Source organism: Lonchura striata, chromosome 5, assembly GCF_050655825.1.
Source record: "Lonchura striata isolate lonStrDom1 chromosome 5, ASM5065582v1, whole genome shotgun sequence".
In the NCBI taxonomy this organism is placed as follows: Eukaryota; Metazoa; Chordata; class Aves; order Passeriformes; family Estrildidae; genus Lonchura; species Lonchura striata.
Genome location: NC_140707.1, coordinates 50,300,819 through 50,320,515, shown reverse-complemented (window position 1 = coordinate 50,320,515; position 19,697 = coordinate 50,300,819). Strand labels below are relative to the sequence as shown.

Sequence of the window (19,697 nt, the reverse complement as noted above, 5' to 3'; positions counted from 1 at the left end):
TCCATTCTAGAGTATCATGGAAGCAATTCCCACCTGTTTTATCAAAAGACTGAACATTGTAAGTTCGTAGTTCTGCTGGTCCAGAAAGTCTTCCAGTATTTGGAGGATTAGGGAAAAATCTTTCTTGTCTTCGAGCAGGAAGAACTGGATCAGCATAAGGCTCACCTAACATTGAAGAAATCACAGAAAATAGGTCTGTGAAGATTTATTCCTACCATTCCATGCAATTTTAGACCAGAAAGGTTCTCGGGCCATTTTACACTCTTGTAAATATACAAAGTGTCTATTAATCAGGGTGAGCAAACAAATCTTAAATAACCCAGAGGAATCCTACCAAGTATATCCAATTGCTTATGTTTCTAAAAAGCTGCAAAAGTTCATTGATTTTTGGTTTAACATACAGCAGAATTTTGAAAGTTATAATTGCCTAAGTTATAAACAGTGGGGTCTTGAAACAAAGGTTCAGCCTAGCAAAGAAGATGGAAGACAAAACAAGGTACTGTATGTTTTAAGGCATTCTTAGGTAAGAATACTGTTTTCCATTATGTTTCATAGTGCTGTAATATGTTTCCACCAACTTGCTGGCATCAGATCTAGCAATCTGTCATGCAGCTGCAAGACAAACTGTATCAGTGAGACCCAAGGGCAAAGGTGGAAAAAGAATAAGAGTAAGAATAAGAATAAGAAAGCCAAGGAAACCAAACTACCTCTCTGCAGTATGCTGTCAACAGACCACACCCACCAGATGAGAAACTGCTCCTGAGAGGAGCTTGAGTTCTACCACTAGACTTTCACACAGATGTATATTGCTTGCTGCAGTAATAACTGAGGTTACCTATTTATTTTTTTTTCTAGACTTGTAATGTTTTTTCTTTTTTATTACAGGTACCCAGGAAGGTTGTCCATACCCCCAAGTTTTTACTTGAGAAATATCAGCAAAATCCTCTTAACTCATCTCTGCCTCCCCTGAATGGTTAAGTGCAATACAGATGTTTAGCTGAAGATGTGAGACTGAAGACTGATTTTGCTGCTGTTAATCACTGAAGAGACATTATCAACAGGAAAACATGTGCCAGACAGGACGAATGTACCATGGTACTCCTGTATTATTAATATAAATGGAGTTTTTTAAAAAAAATTTTTCAACATTACCTGGTTTTATTTAAAAAAATTAGAACTTTTTACTTCTTAAATATCTTATTAGCTATCCAGCCCAGACAGGTCTTTTAATACACTAAACAAACTCCCAGCAAAATGATGAAACCAAACAGTTGATTGTCCCTTGATAATATCAATATATACTTAAAAGATAGCAGAGAAGTGCAAATAAACCACACTGTTCAAGAAGAGGAAAAAACTATTAAAAATACCAGTTCAGTTGCACACGTGGGTCTAAGAAAACATTTAATATTTTTAAACCCAAAACAGTTAAATATATAGACTGGAAGTCAGCAACTCGTCTTTTCCATGGATACAGTAGCTAAGCAGAGTTTTTACCTGGTGGAGGCAGAATTATCCTGTGTTCTCTTTCCCAAGGAGGAGACAGGGATCCAGTATCTGATGGTGGTCTGTGAGGATCAGTTAATCTATCAGGATTCAGCTCTCCTCTTTCACTTCCAGCTTCATACATGGCAGCTGGTCCTCTGGATCCTAATTGAAGAAATCAAGTAGTTATTCACCCTTGTGTTTTAAATCCTCTGCTGTGGCTTTCCTTGTTCAGTCTGGAAACAGTGGAGCAATCATGGAATGCCAACACTGTCAGGACACCGGAGGCTCCACGGCTCTCGGGCTGTTTGCCAATGACCAGCTATGGCTACGAGAAGGGTTCAGAGGCGCGCAGCGACGAGTCTCAGCTCAGTAACAGCACAACATAGGGGACCTGCAGTGCTTTTGAAAAAACTAATAATTTGACACGTTCCAGTTAATCTGAACCAGAAACCAGTACCCTCATGATAAATAACCTTCTCAGTGATAAAAACCTAATCAAACTAACAATTAACATGCTGAGAGTTAATACTGGTATCATAAAACACCCAACTGCATTCAACACTCTTCTGGTCTAACTCTTTATTCAAGAAGAAGGAAAAAACCAAACAAAAAAATCCAAACCAAACAAAAAAAAACTCTCTAAGGCCAGGTCAACATAATCAAGTGCAATAAAAAACATTAAAATAAGTGATTTTAGATGGTAAGCTTCCTCTAAAACAGACTGGGTCTGAAAAACTACAGAGAATGATAGCAGAATTCAGTATTTCTAATTCTCCACAGTATAATTCAACCTAAAACTTGAAGCCATTGTGTGTCTTGTGCACTCTGAGATAAGCACAATTGCATTTACTGAAGTCCTTATAGAATAAAAATTTGGACATATTTCCCACTAATCAAGTAGAGGCTTCAATGGATGCAATGGTAAAAATAAATTAAACAGCAGCTTCTTTATTACCTGTAACAGATGCTCAACTTCACTCTAGCATTTACCTACACCACTTCCATCAGCGTAAGAAATATGAATGGAGGGTATTTTCCTTCCCTTACAACCCATGCCACCCCAGCTTACTTTTGCCTACTCTTGAATCTCTGAATTGTACCCCTTACACAAAAACTTCCTGATCCCTTCTATCAGCAGGGAAGAAACACTCTCCATGTAGGATGACTGCTTCAAATTTAAAACAAAGGGAAGGGAACCAATTTACTGAACCAATAACTTTCTAATACCACAACCTCCAATAAAACTGCCTCATGTTTTTGACAACATCCTTTCACAGACTGTAGACCAATGAGATGGAAGGGGCAGTATTCTTTTTTCAGAAAACTAATTCACTCCATTTTACTTTAAAATCTTATTTATTTTAGCATAACCCCATATGTCCAAGAAAAAAAAGACAACTGATAAGTCTGGATTTTTGCTTTTCTTAATTTATGCTTCTAAAATTAATCCACTGACAAACCTACCAACAAAAACTAGATTTCCAATTGCATTGTTACACATTAAACAGCTTTAGAAGCAAGTTGAAAAACAGAAAGAGTTTGTTCAATTAACTGTTTGTGTTGAATTGGTTGTTTTAATACTTTTTGTCACTAACATGAGGAAAAGGTGTGACAGGTTTATAGGAGAGGAGAGAGAAATCCAGAATAGATACATTTTCAAGTTTAAGCATTGTACCTCTTCCTCCTCCTCCACCTGGAAGCATAGGTGAAAGCCTTAAAGGACCCTCCAATAAAGTTGGAGGGGAAAGAAAAGCTCTTGTTTCAGATGAAGGCCGGCCCATTGGTGAGGGTCCATATGGGGAATGCTCTGGAACAGTTAAAACAAAATACTCAAGTTCACAATACTTAGTTTAACAAACTGTATTAGTAACTTCTCAGGTGAAGCTAAAATCTAAACTATATAACTAAAATGAAATTTGTGCTCTCATTACCATGTGTAACATGTTCCTGGTCTATTCTCATCAATACTACAAATGCTCTTAGTTTCAACAAAATATTTGATGGGATCTAGAGTCACTTATGACCCAATTATTTTTTTTTAAAGACTAGCATTTGTATATACAAATAGATAGTTTTCAAGCAAGGCCAAGATACGTTTTCAAGCAATTAAATATGTGGTTTAGGGAAACAAAACCATAAACCAAAAGAATTAGGCTCTATTTTACAATTCAATACTGTACCTCTGCCAAATGGTCTCATTGGAATATCAAGAGCATAAGGGTCTTTTTCTAAAAGTTCAAGTTTAAATTCTGCTTCAGTTAATCTGCAAAGAGACAACAAATAATTAGTAAGTGACCAAGAAATGCAAAAGCTTTACCAGACTACACTGTTTACTGTCAGGCTTTCTACATAACTGGTTAATGAAGCAAGGTATTTTATTCCCTAAATAAATAAGACAAAGGATGTCACAGTACTCTGCACTTTAAAATGCCTGAAAGTATTTCTCTATGCTGCCGTTTCTACTGTAATTCAGAAGTTGAAGTTGCATTTTAGATATCACATTCCTAGTATGGCATCACTTTAATTGCACTCCAAGTATTACTAAACCTCACACATCAAAGTTCCTCTCAACTACCACCAACTGTTAGTTCAGCATCAACTTCTGAGATAAGCTGTGTAACTGTGAGGTAACCAAACATCTGGTTGATACATACTTATTTAAAACAAACAAATAAACAATACGCCCCTCCCCAACATTTGTGTTCTAGTACTACATTCTGCTTCTTTCCTGAAGTATTTAAATGCTTACGTATTTCCTAACTTGTTACTTTCTTGCAGGTCATTTCTTTCAGAACTCTTAACACTGTGATCTCTGCTGTGTTTGGGCCACAAAACATTAACAGAAAACATCAATCTGCCTAAATCCAACACATACCAAACTGCATTTGTTTATGAGTAGATAAGAACTGCACTTACTTTTGTCTGTTATGTGCATTTTCTTTTTTTATATCATTGAGGTGTCTTTCAGCTGCTCGGGCTGTCAGCTTTGGCAAAGGACAAAAACCAGATGATTAGATATTGCTATTTTTTGATTAAATGCTTCATAAATATGACAATTCCTAAGTCCAAGACATTTTATGTGAAGTGTATGGACTGCATTTTCACAAGATATGACTCATGTATGGAGCTTCACATATGTCAGCAAATGATATTAACAGCTCTAAACCCAAATTTTAGAGGAATGATAAGGCTTTCCTGCAGGTTCTTAAAACTTCAGAAATTGAATTCTTTGGTTATACCTGCTTTGAAGCACCTACAGAAGATTTGAAGTCTCAAATTCTATGTAAGAATGTTGTATTTTAAAATTGGATAGATAAAATCTCTGGAATTATGACCACAAAGCACCATAGCTTTTAGCAGGATTTTATCTCAGACATTCTGTGAAAGTGAAGAATGTATTAGTCAGGAGATATTTTAAACTTTCCTGTTGTAAAAAAAGGCAAAAATGGATTTTGTAGAAACACTCTTAGGAAGATGTCAATGGAACATACTGTTCTCACAGGACATAACAGGTTCTACTTGTGGATAAAAGAAGTGAAGTACACCCGAAGTAAATATCAAAATGGCATTGAAACAAGGCCAAAAGCTTTCATTATTAGCAAAATGTCACAGATTTGTTATATGGTGTCATGTTTTTCCAACAGATTTATTGCTATAACAAGTGATATCAGATTATCATTCTACTGTGTTCATAAGTACCCAGCTTAATTTTGCTAACTATTTTATATAATAAAAGTGTTTTTAACATGCTTTTGTGTATTTCTGCAAGAAATATGTTTAAAAGTGATGGTTAGAGATAATTTTGATGATCTATTTTTAGTACAAATACAAAGATGATAAACTGAACTTTTCAAATAATGAAAAATGAAGATGCAGAAAGCGCAGAAAATTCAGTATTTGGAACTTACCCAATTATCATGAGCTTTTTTCTCATGTGAAGTAATCTGTGAAAGAGAGATTTGTTATTCACTAAACACCAAATCTTAGGATTACATGCTCTTTTTTATAAACTTAATGTGTGTGGGTAATTTATAATGGGATACCTAAACTGAAAATTCAGCTTTTCAATGAAGTTATCTGGTAATCTCTGCTATTAAATCATGTCAGTCCAAACCAGATAACATTAGGAAGAGGGAGGGGGAGGAAAAATTGGACACCCAACAAAGCCAAGCCAAATACAACTCACAAGCTAACAGCAAGTGGTATTCCAGTTGCAGTAAATCCCTCCTACTGGCATAGACGCTGTCACAAAGCACAAAATACCTGATTTTCATAAGAACGAATGGTTCTCTCCAGCTCTTCTTCCAAATCCTTTGCTCGTTCTCTGTAACAAGATGAGAATTGATGATATTGTAATAAAACATGCAGGAAAGCTCTGAATACAATAAACTCAACAATAGCCACAAGGTGCAATTAATGTTTTTTTTTTAATCCAAAAGACAGTATTGTCACTTAGACCCATGTGATACAAAAAATCATACCAACAGTGGAAATTCCACGCCTTACATTCTAGGCAAACAGGATGTAAACAAGAGAACAGAACGCAAACCTCAATATCCCCTCAACTTTTCAGTGGTTTGTGATGTTTCCAGCATAAAGGCTGTCTTTCCTCACAGGCCCTACCAACCAGCCTCATCCAGCTCAGCACAGGAACTGATGTGGCTGGAGCACCACACTGTCACAGGCTACCAGTCAGTCCTGAGGGACAGCAACCTGCACTGAAGTTACTTCAAGACCACATGTCTGATGCCACCTTTGCTGCCAGCTGCCCTGTGCACAGCCCCTCTAGGTTCTACACTTCAGCAGGTGAGCTGAAGACACAGACATTGCTTGGTTATACTCAATTTGCAATATTAATATTCTCTTTAAAATTAGGATGCCTACAAAATCCATGTTCTGGATAAATCAGGAAGAATGAGTTCTGTCTTCCTGTATGAATATTGAAGAATGTCCACAAAGAAGTAGTATTGATTGTAGTATTGTTCAGTTAGGCCTAATACCCCCAATAAACACTGAAGTAAAATATGAAGGGAAATATCCATTACATACTGAAAAGCCACAGTTAGACAAAATACAGGAAAAACGCAGAGATACACAGCTGGTGCAACAAAAACCAGAGCAAAGCAGGTAAGAAACAGCTACAGTAAATATTCACCCATGACAATATTTTAGTAAATAATCTCTAAGCAACAGGCCTATGACAAGCTTTGAGAAACAGAAATAGAATACTATAACTATACAGCATAAATGTTAGCTCTGTAGGAAAACTGAACATTCCATTTATTTCACAACATTCTCTTAACTTTGTATTTTTAACTTTGTTCAGTAAGTGGAACTAGGTGAGAGACCCACCTCTACTGCACCATTAAAGCTAATATATCAGTACAATTAGGATTCTAATGGAAGAGCATTTGCCCTAATCTTCAACACCCAAATGTTTTAACAAAGTAAAACCACCCTTCGTCTGTATTATTACACAGAAACTAGTGTCTAACACACATACACAACCAAGAAACTGGAAGAAAATATATTTGCTTATGCTGCCTTTTTAAAAATTCTCTATTGTTCTTTCTTCACTTTGGAACAAGTGATTACAACTAAGATCTGCACTTACCTGTAGCTGTTTAGTTCTTCAGCAGCATGAATAATTTTTTCATCTACTTTAGAAAGCTTTTCTTCCTTCTGTAGACGTTCCCTCTCTTCTACTGTCAACTTCCTTTAAACAACATTCAAAAACTATGGTTAATTTTGTTTCAAGACAACAATTTTGAAAGCAGCCACAAATCATATCAAACAAACTAAAACCCAAGCTACACTAACGGTCAGTGATTTGTTCTGGTATTTTCTAAAAATAATTTTCTAGAGGAAAAAAAACAATTGTTACTAGCTATTAAAAAAAAAAAACAACTCTTTCCAGGTCCTCCTATTTTATCACTATGCCTTACTGGGCATTACAGAGGGAAAAACTCATGCACAAGGTAATTCTGCAGAGCACACATGGATACCACTGCTGCATACAACCCTGAATGGATAAACAGGTCATTTTCCTGTGAACAGCAGCTCTTAGCAATCAAGCTGTCTAAATCATGGATCTGGTGAACAGGATTTAAATTTCTTTTCTACTCAATCTTCGTTTCCTACTTTTTTCATTTTCCCTGTTTGAACAGACACAGTTTTTAAAAGATGCCTTAATTAGTTCTAAGGGGGCTTTTTTTTGTTGCTATATCACCCCACCTGTTATCCCCACTCCTTTTTGGCATTTGTAAAATTCTTTGCTAAGCAGTGTACATTTGTTGAGTTTTAGTGAGGTTATTTTTAAATATCATCCACACAGCTTGCTTTCTGCCTGCTTATTGTATCTTTTTTTTAACAGGTTCCTTCCCACTCCCTCCCTGCTCTTTTAAAAATCAAAATGCTAATGCAGTGATTTATAGGATTTATTGCATCTACAAAGATGCTAAATATCTACACAAATATACATGCTACAGGGCAGATTACTGTAAGTAATACTTCAAAAAAGTCCTGCACACTGCTCAGTGCAGGATCTAGGCATGTGCTGATTCTCTTGCTGCCTTCAAGATTATGCCCACCCTTTGAAGAAATAATTTCTGATTAGTAAAACTGTAATTTTACATCATACCCTAAAGTGATGTGCCCTGCTGCCACACACACACTCCTGAAGGTTACTACATGCCCTGACCAAACAGCTTTAATTTTTAGTCCTAAACACATTTCTGATTTCAACCTCTAGGTCATAATCCCTACTAATATTCTGACTGTGAGGCAGATAGTACAGCCTTCATATACTGGTTTTCTTGGTGAGGAAAGCCTGATTCACAAGGGTTCTATGTTGCTTACCAACAAGAGCTTGCCTATGTTTTGTTTTAATTTTACATATATCTTGTCATTCCTTGCTATTATATAAAATATATTTCACAGTTAAACACCTATTGATTCTCTTTCAGCAACTTTGACACATGTATTACATCATGTAATAATTCACTTAAAGAAGAAATAATCAAGCTCTCCTACTCTAATTGCCTTATTTCATAGACTAAAAATCTGTTACTTCTTTGTTTCTGTACTTGCTTGTGGTAAAGTCCTAAAATGAATTGTTTCATGGAAACAGTTTCTATAAACTACTGTAAACGCAATTGTACATGAAAGCATAATAAATTATCTTCACAATTCAGAAAATTCTGGAAAGCAGTATTCAAACTTTCAACAATTTTCAGCCTCCCAAATCAGAGTTACATTGAAATCAAACAGCAAGCATTGAAGATAAGAATAACCAGCACCTGTGTAGTTTCATTTCATTTTCTTGATACAGCTCAGTCATTACTTTAAGTTTCTGCTGAAGCTTTTGAACTTCGCTTTCAAAACGTTCATTTTCAGACTGCAAGGAAGCTTGTTGGCTTTGAAGGTTTTCTATGCGTTCTGTCAGATTTAGAGATAATTATATTGGGATAACACATTGGCAATATTTTAGTATATAAAAAGTCTGTAAAAACCTTTGAGCCTATGTTGATTTACTAACATCAGATACAAAGTTAACATACTTCAATATATGACACAAAGTGAGAAATCAGCAACTATACTCTACCTGCCACAAAGTGCAGCCCTCGGTGTGTATCAGGCCTTTACTCCAAACCCCATAACTTTGAAAACAACTCAGTTCTGTAATTCAGAATCTAAATTTTCATTTAGGGCTCTTATTATTGTAATTATTTGACTAAAGGAGTACAGCTATCACCACGATATGCTCTTGCAGATTTACCTATACCTTGTATAGGTATATATACATATATAGGTGTGTTTATACATATATATACAAGGCTACCTCAATAGCCTGAATGGGTAACTCCGATTTGTCAAGCTACCTTTATCTTTCCAAACTGAATACAAAGTCATGTTTCTTCTCCTATTTTACTATTCCTGTGCCTCTTTTCAAGAAATATAACAAAGCTTCAAATGAGTTTGAACATCTTCATGGGACAGAGCTAACAGTCAATTTGGAGAATTTACTAGCAAAAGGAATATGTTTAAAGGACTGTAAGAAACTGAAAAATAGAGTCTGACAGAGCATTTCACCACCCAAATAACAAAGCTGGACATTTTTAAGTGATGGCTACTCTGCCAGCTATGATTATGAATAGCTAATTACAGGTTTTAATTTGAACTGGAGTTGTTTTCATTTCATAAGGTTTAATTCAGTACGTCCTACACAACAGAGGAAATGAAACAGAGAAAGATGTTTTTAAGTTCAATTCTCTAAATGCAGTACTTTATATTTTAAGGATTGAGTTTGCACCCATTATAAACTATAATTAAGGTACCCTTTTAATAGATGGGTTTAAAATTTAGATTAAAACTCCACTGTTTCATATCCAGAAATTACATAAAGGAGGTATTATGTATTTATTAACATCACTTTGCTCTTGTATTTTAAGATTCTGTAGCTAACTTTATAGTTACAGAATATTCCAACAGAGTACAACCAAATCTACAACTTCAATTGCTCTATGTCTAAAATAATGTATTTAAAATAGCTAAGCAACTTAAAAATTAATTTTAAAAATCAAGTAGTTATTACTGTAAAGTTAATTCAGTTTTTACTGGAATTAATACTTGCAGCCTATAACACCATTTTACCAAAGCATCACCTTATTAAAGGCAAAACAAGATTTAATTACCTGCAAGTTCTCCTTTAGCTTTATTTTCATCAGACAGTTTTGAATACATTTGGTCTCTTTCTGCTTCCATGGTCTTGAAACAAGCATTTAACTACAATAAAAAATTTTTAAAAAGGAGAACATTAAAAGATTACCAGATTAAGAAAGTGTTTGCATGCAAAAATATCTAACTAAACATTAAAATATGCTGAACTCTGATACTAGTATTACCAGAACAATTACATATATTCCCTCTAGTTTCCCCTCTTCTACCCACAAGTTTCTTAAAATCACATACCTTTGCAGCATAGATCAATTTCTTTACAGTTCGTTTTTGCTCATCATCTGCTTGAAGGAATAGAACAGTAAGCCATGTTAAAAAGCATAAAAGGGTTTGTGACAGAGCTTACTGCTATTATTTGGGTTTTTTTAATACAAAAGCAATGCAAACATACCACAATATCACAATAGGCACAGAACACTTGGAAGATAAAGGACGAAAAAAAAAAAAAGCAGGGGTGTGAGTAGAAGAGTAGAAGATATGCCAGTATTGTAGTGTTTTGTTTGCCAGTCAAACACGGCTCAGACTGGTCATGTTAAAAGTGAGATGCTGAATACGTGCTGTAAGATTGATGGGCATGTGCCCTGTGGTGTCATAAGCACCAGCACAAAAAGAAGCTGCAGCAAGAAAATGAGGAAGAAGGGCTTTTCTGTGTGGCTGCTTAAGGGGACTCACATCTACACCCATTAGATGACACTGCTACCATACTGCTTGCAACATGTAACACCTCTGTAAGGATAAGGAAGCAAAAATTAGGCTCTGAGGACTCCCAGGTCTACTGCTGGGAGTAGCTTGAAGAAGAAATACAAGCAAGATTTCCACCAAGAAATGCCACAGAGTCATTGCTTAATATACAGACACATACTGCAGAATTCTGCAAGAGCCTGACCACTGAGTCTTTACACTGCTCTATGACAATCTGTATGCCACACAGTGCTGAACAGGAGGACAGGCTGCTATACCAGAGATGTCCAAGCACCAGTTAACTGTCTGACATGAATGACATTGAGTGAAATTTAAAAATCTGACTTCTATAAAGCTAATCTTGCAACTTTCCTGGCAGTTAGTCAGTTCTGTACTTCTAAAACATCTGTAAAATATTTAAATAGTGAAACCATACCTAAGTGCTCTCCGTTCTCTGTTTCACCCTTTATATCTGTGTCCCAGTGGTTGTCTTCAGCGTCATCATCTTCTTGTATTGCAGAACTCCAGTCTTTCATGTTCAGTATATATTGTGTCAGTGACTAAGAAAAGCACACAAAAACCTCACAAACAAATGCAAACAATGAAAATGTAGTTATCATTACAATTACTTTCCAAGATTTCTGTCCTTTATTTAGTTCCCTTAGTAGATTAAGCCAGCCCCACATACAAGCTTCTACATGTCTGATAATACTTTTTGTATCAAAGCACGTATTTGCAGGTCAACAGGCACATCCCTGTGAAGAATTTTCAGACAGCTCTAAGCATGCATGACTTTAGTATGGCACGTGTATGTGATGTACACAACTATAAGAATATACACCCAAGTTCCACACTCCAAACTGGGGACAGGGGGAAAAGCCAATACTCTATCAGAACTGAGTTTTTCCTTAGTTGTCTTTATCAGACAGATCCATTGTGCTGCTAAGCAACCTTTTTTTTGCTTAGCCAGAAACATTACATTAGAGAATAGAAACAGCAAACAGAAGTCCAAAACAGCATAAGGCATATTAAGACAAGGAGAGGCTGTCAGGCTTTCTTGGAACTCTGTGATTAGCATCTGAATAGACACTAATCTATGATTAGTCTGAATAATTTTATTCAATCCTAGATGTCATAATTTACCTTGATTTGGCTCTCTTTATTTTTCAAAACTTCTTCTACATCTGTTTTAGAAGATTCAAGCATCTTTGTTTGTTCATTTAGTTCACTAAGTCGTTCACCCCATCCTTCAGCTTCTTGTAAAAGCTAAAAGGGAAATCCCAGATTAGTGTGATTGTCTACAAAACCAAGAATCAAGGATGAATAGTACTGAGCCTGTTACGTGTATTGTCTGTACATAAGGGGGATTTAAATCTCACCCACCAGTAAGAATTAACAGAGATAAGATTACAAGAAAGTTACCTAAGGAGTTGAAAATTAAATCTTCTATGTTTAGTTCAGTTGCTTTTGCTGCTCTAGCTGCCCATTGTAATTAGATGTTAGGATATTTCTAAGCATTTATAGGAAGTGTTCAGTTTATTCCACTCAAATTTAAAAACCTTCATGTGACAATGAATATAAAATACTAATAATTTACTTAACAGTGACATACACTGAGGAATGGATGGAGAACACTCACACCCCAATAGGAACACACACACTTCTGAAAAGGTGCCTGTGTCTTCTCAAATTAGAAGCAGTCAGAGAAGTAAGAGAAAACAGGAAGCTTTTAGGCAGTTATTTATATTCATGTGACTTGCAAAACTGTATTATTTCTCCTTCTCCATACCTCTTGAAGTAGTTTTAACATTTTATTTTAAAAAAGCTTCCCCATTATGTATGTATGTATGTAATCAATGTATGTAATCAATATGTATGTAATCAATACCTACTAGTATGTATCTTTGCAATTGACTGTGCTTAACTAAAATGATAGGTAGGTTCCAAGGTTGCATTTTACAGATATTCCCTAGTAAAATCCCATTTCACAAAAATATTTTACATAGAAAAGGGATTAGAACACCTCATCACCAGCTATTAAAAATAACCACTGCAACATATAAACTACTTATATTTGAACAAAATTGAATAGATGTAAATTCCTGTTAAGACAAAACATGCTGTACAACAACATGGGGTAAAGTACAACAAAATTGTCTTCAGACTCTGTCAAAAAATAATGCTTAAAGTTGCACAACAGGCAATCAATTTAAGAGCAGTAAATGTACAGAAAAGAATAACTATGTTGAGCAATGAGAACATAACAGGCAGTTATACTAAAGATACAACCAGAAAACTGTAATTAAACAGGGGAACTGCCATGCAAATAGACAAGGAAGCCTGAACACTACTTATCAAAGATAAACTAGAAGGCACAGAACAAAATATATGCGATTAGAACTGAATTAATTGCCCCTTGGCACACAATTGCGCTTTCCAAGCCTTAAAAGCCATGTATGAATTTGCAGCATCATGCTAAACAACATATTAGGGAATTAGAAGACATACACAAACAACTGTTTTTATCATTAATTGTCATCATCAAAAGATGACTTTTAAGATATTCCTTCTTCATGAAGCCAAAGAGAAAATAAATTTACATGCTTTTATACACCTGTATGAACTACAATAAAGAGAAACAGCAAGGATTTGCAATGAGCTAGAGTAATATATATTTCTAATGTTCCAGAAGAAAAAAAAAAAAAAACCAACCAAAAAACCAGCAAAGCACAGAAGTTCATTAAGAGTTCCCTTGTTCAACCTAAAAGGCCTAATCATCTCCCTGACACATCACAAACCTGAAACAGCACATCTCCTATAAAGTTTAAGCTATGATGTGCCAGAAGATTATTACCCATTTATGCAAATGGACAGAGGAAGAAAGAACTCTAGTTTCTGTGAACAAATAGCATCTGTGAAATTCCATCTTTAAAAAAAAAGGTAAGAAAGAAAACCAAAGTAGGATATGGATATTCTGATATAGTAAACTAATTGTCACACTTAAAAAGTACCTCAGAAATGAGAACACAAGTAAGGCAGACACTTTCTCTATTTTACTTATCAGGTTCCAGCATCAAATAACATTAGGTTATTTATCTACTAAAAAGCACAAACTACAATATGCACAAATGTTCTTAACTGCAACAAACCTCAGTTAACAACAAAGTGTAGTAATTAATCCTAAATAATGTAGTTAAGGAAGTATTTATACCCAGGTTGTTTTATCTGGAAGGAATACAAAAGAACTTTTTTTTCACCTAAAAACATGGCAATTAAATCCTGAAAATTGTTTTTACTATTTTTTTTTCCCCTGGTTTTCCTTGATATAAAATAATTGTCTAAGAAGTATAGGCAATTACCAGCACTTAGTATTATCATTCTCTAAGTACTATTTTTTTACTTTATTAAAAATGGAGGAAAGTAAAATTTTTTGTTACATACACAAATATTTGGATTATTTCTATTTGAAACCAAGAAATGACCACAGGGAAAAAAAAAAAGAAAATTCCTCTCTATTAAAAATGTAGTATTGCTTCTCAAAATTTATTATTTAAGAATACTGTCACATTTGAAACAAAGCACTGAGACCAGACCCTTCCTCCTCACAAAAACAAAGAGGATGTAGAGATTAGGAAAAAAAGACTCTTGAAAGAAAATAATTCTCAAGCAACTTAATCTCACAATGGTAACAGTCAAATCCACTGCTTCTTCACCCACAGCTCTTAATAGAACTGTCTTTTTGGCAACCACAAACATGGACTCCCCTTCCAGAATTAGGGAAAAAGATCACCTTTTACTAACAGAGTTGTGCAGAACTGAAATATTCCTCATGCAAAAAAAAAAAAAAAAAAATCAAATTATTTCCAGTATCCCTTTCTTTTTTCCTGAACCACTAAGTTTGACATACACCATGTTTTGACAGAGAGGACTAAAGAACTCCCCAGCTTTTTATAAGAATGATAAAAAGCAACAGGCCTGTACTTCCACCACTCCTCCTTCCCCTGCGCAAATCTCTATCAGGTTATTCTTCAGACAACAGGGAAATCATCAATCAGTCAGGAAAATAAGCACATATCCATTAAATCCACAACAAACTACCCCAAACCAACATTACACAGAAAATTAAACATTTATAGAAAATATCTACTGGTAAGAAAAAAAGAAATAGCTTCACTGTAAAGCAACCTATTGCACAGGACAACTATTGTCCATACTAAATTTTTTTAAATATTCAGTGTTCTTTGTGATCTGGCTACAGCACAGAAAACAGACAATTAAAATTTGGGAGGTAACAATCTTTTCTATTTCTCTCTGTTATGTACCTGACTTTCAATTAATACATCTACAGTGGTACTAGAGTATGTTTTTTACTTGCCTTCTGAATACTCTGTGATTCCTCAATTTCTTTGGTTTTCCAGATCAAGTAAAAGAATTTTCTCTCTGCCTCTATAGAGAATCCTAGCTGTGGATTTGTTCAGATAGTTCTGCTTTCCAACAGGTCTCAACAAAGTTCTTATTAAACTTACATTACCACATGCTCTCCTTCTACTGAGCTCCATGCACAATTCCCCACAAACTACTGCACTTCTTTTAAAACAGAATTATTTTAGACAAACATAAAATGGTTTTAAAAATCATGTCCTTTTCCATTTACTAAACACATTTCCACCCCATTTAGTAAAACACACAAGAGGTTATTAGTAAACTTGTTGAGGATGAGCTCTTTGGAGAAATCATATTTATTAGTATCTCAAGAAAACACAGTATTTCTAAGTATAACTAGGAAGAACCCACCTGTTTCTCACTTTCCTGGAGATGGCTGTTTTCATCTACTGCATCTTGAACAGATGTCTTGAGTCTCTCAGTATTAATCTGATACACTTTCAGGGTGGACTTGGCCTAAGTGAAATTAAAAAGTGTGTTGTTTAAATGGTATTGGTGAGGATATAGGTGAAGTCATGATGGTATTACTGAACTTGTCTTAGGTTTTCTGGCTGTGCACATTTTCTCTACAATTTCAACAGTTTTTGCTGACTGTAGTTTTGCAATACTATGTATCACTGAGGAGTAAGAAAGCAAAAGAACAAGGTAACTACTTCTCAATAAATGCCAATCACTGTATGAAATTAAAAGTTGCTCAATCAAGACACACCAAAGTACTAAGTCTTACAAACTCTCTTGGTTTAAAGAGCATACGATATCTGCATCCTTAACAGAAAAAAAAAAATAAATTAAAGCAGTAACTACATGGGGAATAGAGAAATTGCAAAGATTTGAAAATAGAAACTATAAAGGTTAGACATACCTCATCAATTTGTGACTGGATAGATTTTTCTTCATTCTCTAAAGACTCCACTTTCTCCTGAATTTCAGCCACCTGAAAATTATCAGTTGTCATACAGCTTCTTTCACATATTTGACTGACAATGTCTAGGCAATTAATACAATTATTTTTATTTTCAAATTGAGAAAGTTCTACTGCTGAATCAGTAAAAATGTGTGCAAAACCAGCTTTTCTTCTTTTGAGTATTTTTCATTATAATTTTTCTTATGTTACAGGGAAAACAAAATGGAAAATGTAGTTTTTATTTCAGAAAACACAAAGAAAATAGTTTGTCCTGTCTGCAGAGATTTTTTTCTGTGAGAATTTTTTTTTAACTAATAGAAACAAAGGCAGGAATTTACTTATTCTTACCAAAGTATCATTTTCTGACTGCTTGGATTTTTCTTCTTCCAGTTCTTTTTCTAGATTCTCTATTTCCTCATTGAGTTTCAAGTTGGACTTTTTCAGCTTTTCATGCATTTCCTAAATCAAGTTGGTTTGTGAGTTAATAAAACATTTGATATTAACTACATATAAAGACAACAAGTATATTTTAAATGACAGCACAGTATGATTCACTCAAATACTCTAGAGACTCCTGCATGGACAAAAGGTGAAAGAATTAGCTCTGTAGGATCTGAGGTGCACAATGAAATAAACCTACTTGCTTTTTTGAACATGAATTTTATAGAGCCTATTAGGTATTCGATTAACTTATCCAGAACTCTTTTACAAATATATTCTCAGTTTGGGGGATATAAATAATGTAGTGGTAAGTTTTCTTTAAAATTGTACACCTGTAGACTATGGAAAGTATTTTAATTAGATAAGATGAGAGAAAAAAATATTTCATGTACTACCCTCTCTCCTAGAAAAGGGAAGAATTTACTTCTTAAAATTATATATTGTCCAATATGCCATTTGTTCTAGTATTACTCATCTTCAGTGCAATTGTTAAAAAAGGTTTATTTTAATTTAAATGCTTTCATTTTAAGTAATTTTCAGTAGCCCAATTAAAACTCTTGTGTTCAAGTTTTTGGGTTTGTCTGACTTTTTTTGCTATTGTTTTTACTTAGTTTGTTTGGGTGATTTTTAATAGGGGCCACATTTTTCCTAAAATACTGCCTTATATTGTAGAAGTAACAATTTCCATTAATCCTTTTACCTCAAAATAAGATGCGTCTGTTGATTCTTTCATAGTGTTACCATCCTTCAGAGACAACTGCAAATCTTCAAACTGAAAAGTAATTACTTTATGTCAGAATATAGGTAAACAATTAAATACTAGCATTAACTTGTGATGCTCTAGTCTGAAACACAGACCTCACCTAAATATTCACAAATGCACCTTGCTGGAAATCAGGAAAGCCTTAACCCTACTAGACTATCCCAGTGATGTAAATCAAAAAAAGATACCTTGAAGTTGCTTCCAGTGAAATATATTGTGTTGAGAGTTTAAAGGCAGAACTTGTTAACACCTTAACTGCTCTTAAAGGCACCGACAAAAAGGCATTTGAAGAATCCTTTTAAAACATCTTGCTTTTAGAAAAGTTAATACTTTACTTGACAGAATTCATTTCTATGACATATCTGAAAGCAATAAATGAGGATCATTACCTCTTTTTTGCAGAGACTGAGTTTTTCAAGAATTTTGCATTTTTCTTCAACTAGTTCAGCAATTTTAATGGCAAGCTGTTTTTCCCTTCCTAAAAAGTGAAAGACAAGCAAATGTTGCATCATCCAAATAATTAAAGGTGAGAAAAGGAAGAATAAAGTCATACTTTCAAGAAATATGAAAAATGAAGTACTGAAAATAAGCTTACCTACATAAAGTCGACTTCTAACCTGAAAAAAAGAGAATAAATACTCAAAATGTCTGCTCAATTACTCTTGTATAGTATCTTTTAAGCTGTGATTCCATGCCAAGTTTAACCATGGAACTCAAAAAAGGAATATAAATCATAGTAAAAAAAGGCAATTCTATCCTCTGCTCTTACCCCCGCCATGTCTGTGTGTTTGCCCTGCCCTTCTCCCACTCTTATCAGACAAAAGAGGGGAAAGGAGATTAGTTTTCACCTGGATGACGTTAATAACACACTTCTGTATATTCATCACATAAGCACAACTGCCCACACAAAGCCCTATAGTGAAGACACAGTCAGAAGAGCAGGCAAGGGAAGGGAGGGGGAAGCTCCACACGTGAGCTCAGATTTCCTATTGGGAAAGATCTCCCACACTACAACACACAACAGCTGAAGCTGCAGTAAGGTACTACTTGATGGGCATCCTTCAAGTGCCAAGTGAGCAGCTGCCACATGGGGCCTAGTGCCCTAGAATCAAAATCTAACAAATTCTGCAGGGCAAAATCTGTCACAAATGGCCTGTATGAGGGATGCAGAACTTGGCTGAACCCACAGAACTGTTACAACACAGCATTTCTCTCACAGCTGGGCCTGGGTCATGTGCCTAAAGTAACAATGGGGCCCTCAGATCTTCCCTGTTTCCTCCTAATTTAAAGCCAAGGAATCCAAATGACGAAAAAAGAGTAAGAAAGTTGTAAGTATGCTTTTATCCTATCATCCCCAATGGATGCTTAGTTTCTCCATTACTTTTCAGTAACCATCAATTCTTCAAGGAACCATCAGTGCAGTTCTAAGTATGGATGACCAAAAAAGTTATCAACAACTTCTGTAGTATCTCCTGCCCTAAGTGACATGTGCAGGAGGAACACAATACCAGTTTAGCTGCTTGCATGATTTCAGTTAAAATGCCTCTAGAGAACAAAAGATATGACCAAGTTATAGTTACATTCACTTACAGAAACACAGAGAAGGCCAGTTCATGTTAGAACACTAAAAATGCAGTCACTCATATCTAAAAAACTAAACAGCCATGGAACTAGTCTTAAAACATTAGTATCATTACACCTACTACTAAAATCACATTGACTGTATAAGAGCATGTAAAAAATGGGAAGAAATTACAGATACTAACCCCATTTCCATACCAGGGACAATAAGGTAGGCAACTTTTATTACTCAGATCTTTACTTACTCTCCAGAGAAGACAGGCATTACCTCAAAAATATAATCTAATTTGTGCATTGAAAGGTTTCAGTACTGCAATTCTCAAAGTCATCAGATTAGTGCCCACAAAAAGCATGCAGTTAAATTGGTTCAGTGTTACAGTGCTCAATAAACAGATTCCAGGTGTCCAAAGAGTATTAAAATGCCTCCCTTGACAGGAAACCATGTGGATTGCTTTTGCTTACAATTACCTTGAAGGATCTGAGCGGCTATGGCCATGGCCAGGCTAGTCACAAAGATATCAATACACACAGCAATACATACACCCTAGGGAAGACATCTGCATCCTGTGAAAATAATTTAAGGGCTGACTTTGAAAGTCCGTGTAGAAATTAAAAAGACAAGAGGAAACCTTATTACAGCGAGTTTCATTGCATTTCCTC

The 19,697-nt window shown here is 35.0% G+C and overlaps 1 protein-coding gene across 4 annotated transcripts in view; it reads right to left on the bottom strand.

Annotated features, from left to right (window-relative positions):
* Window positions 1-19,697, bottom strand: part of MIA2 (MIA SH3 domain ER export factor 2) — a 36,439-nt gene that overhangs the window by 4,517 nt on the left and 12,225 nt on the right. Inside the window, exons 8-26 of one of the 4 annotated variants that reach the window (XM_021542727.4) lie at window positions 18,052-18,073; window positions 17,846-17,934; window positions 17,394-17,465; window positions 16,601-16,711; window positions 16,211-16,282; window positions 15,700-15,804; window positions 12,049-12,171; window positions 11,342-11,465; window positions 10,459-10,508; window positions 10,182-10,272; window positions 8,787-8,925; window positions 7,103-7,204; window positions 5,752-5,812; window positions 5,397-5,432; window positions 4,405-4,472; window positions 3,669-3,751; window positions 3,164-3,295; window positions 1,498-1,650; window positions 34-165 (exon numbers count right to left, since the gene is read on the bottom strand). In XM_021542727.4, the coding sequence (XP_021398402.2) occupies window positions 34-165; window positions 1,498-1,650; window positions 3,164-3,295; window positions 3,669-3,751; window positions 4,405-4,472; window positions 5,397-5,432; window positions 5,752-5,812; window positions 7,103-7,204; window positions 8,787-8,925; window positions 10,182-10,272; window positions 10,459-10,508; window positions 11,342-11,465; window positions 12,049-12,171; window positions 15,700-15,804; window positions 16,211-16,282; window positions 16,601-16,711; window positions 17,394-17,465; window positions 17,846-17,934; window positions 18,052-18,073 (1,765 nt within the window). The remainder of the gene's footprint in view (window positions 1-33; window positions 166-1,497; window positions 1,651-3,163; window positions 3,296-3,668; window positions 3,752-4,404; window positions 4,473-5,396; window positions 5,433-5,751; window positions 5,813-7,102; window positions 7,205-8,786; window positions 8,926-10,181; window positions 10,273-10,458; window positions 10,509-11,341; window positions 11,466-12,048; window positions 12,172-15,699; window positions 15,805-16,210; window positions 16,283-16,600; window positions 16,712-17,393; window positions 17,466-17,845; window positions 17,935-18,051; window positions 18,074-19,697) is intronic. The other 3 variants (XM_021542728.4, XM_021542729.4, XM_021542731.4) reach the window with 3 other exon arrangements.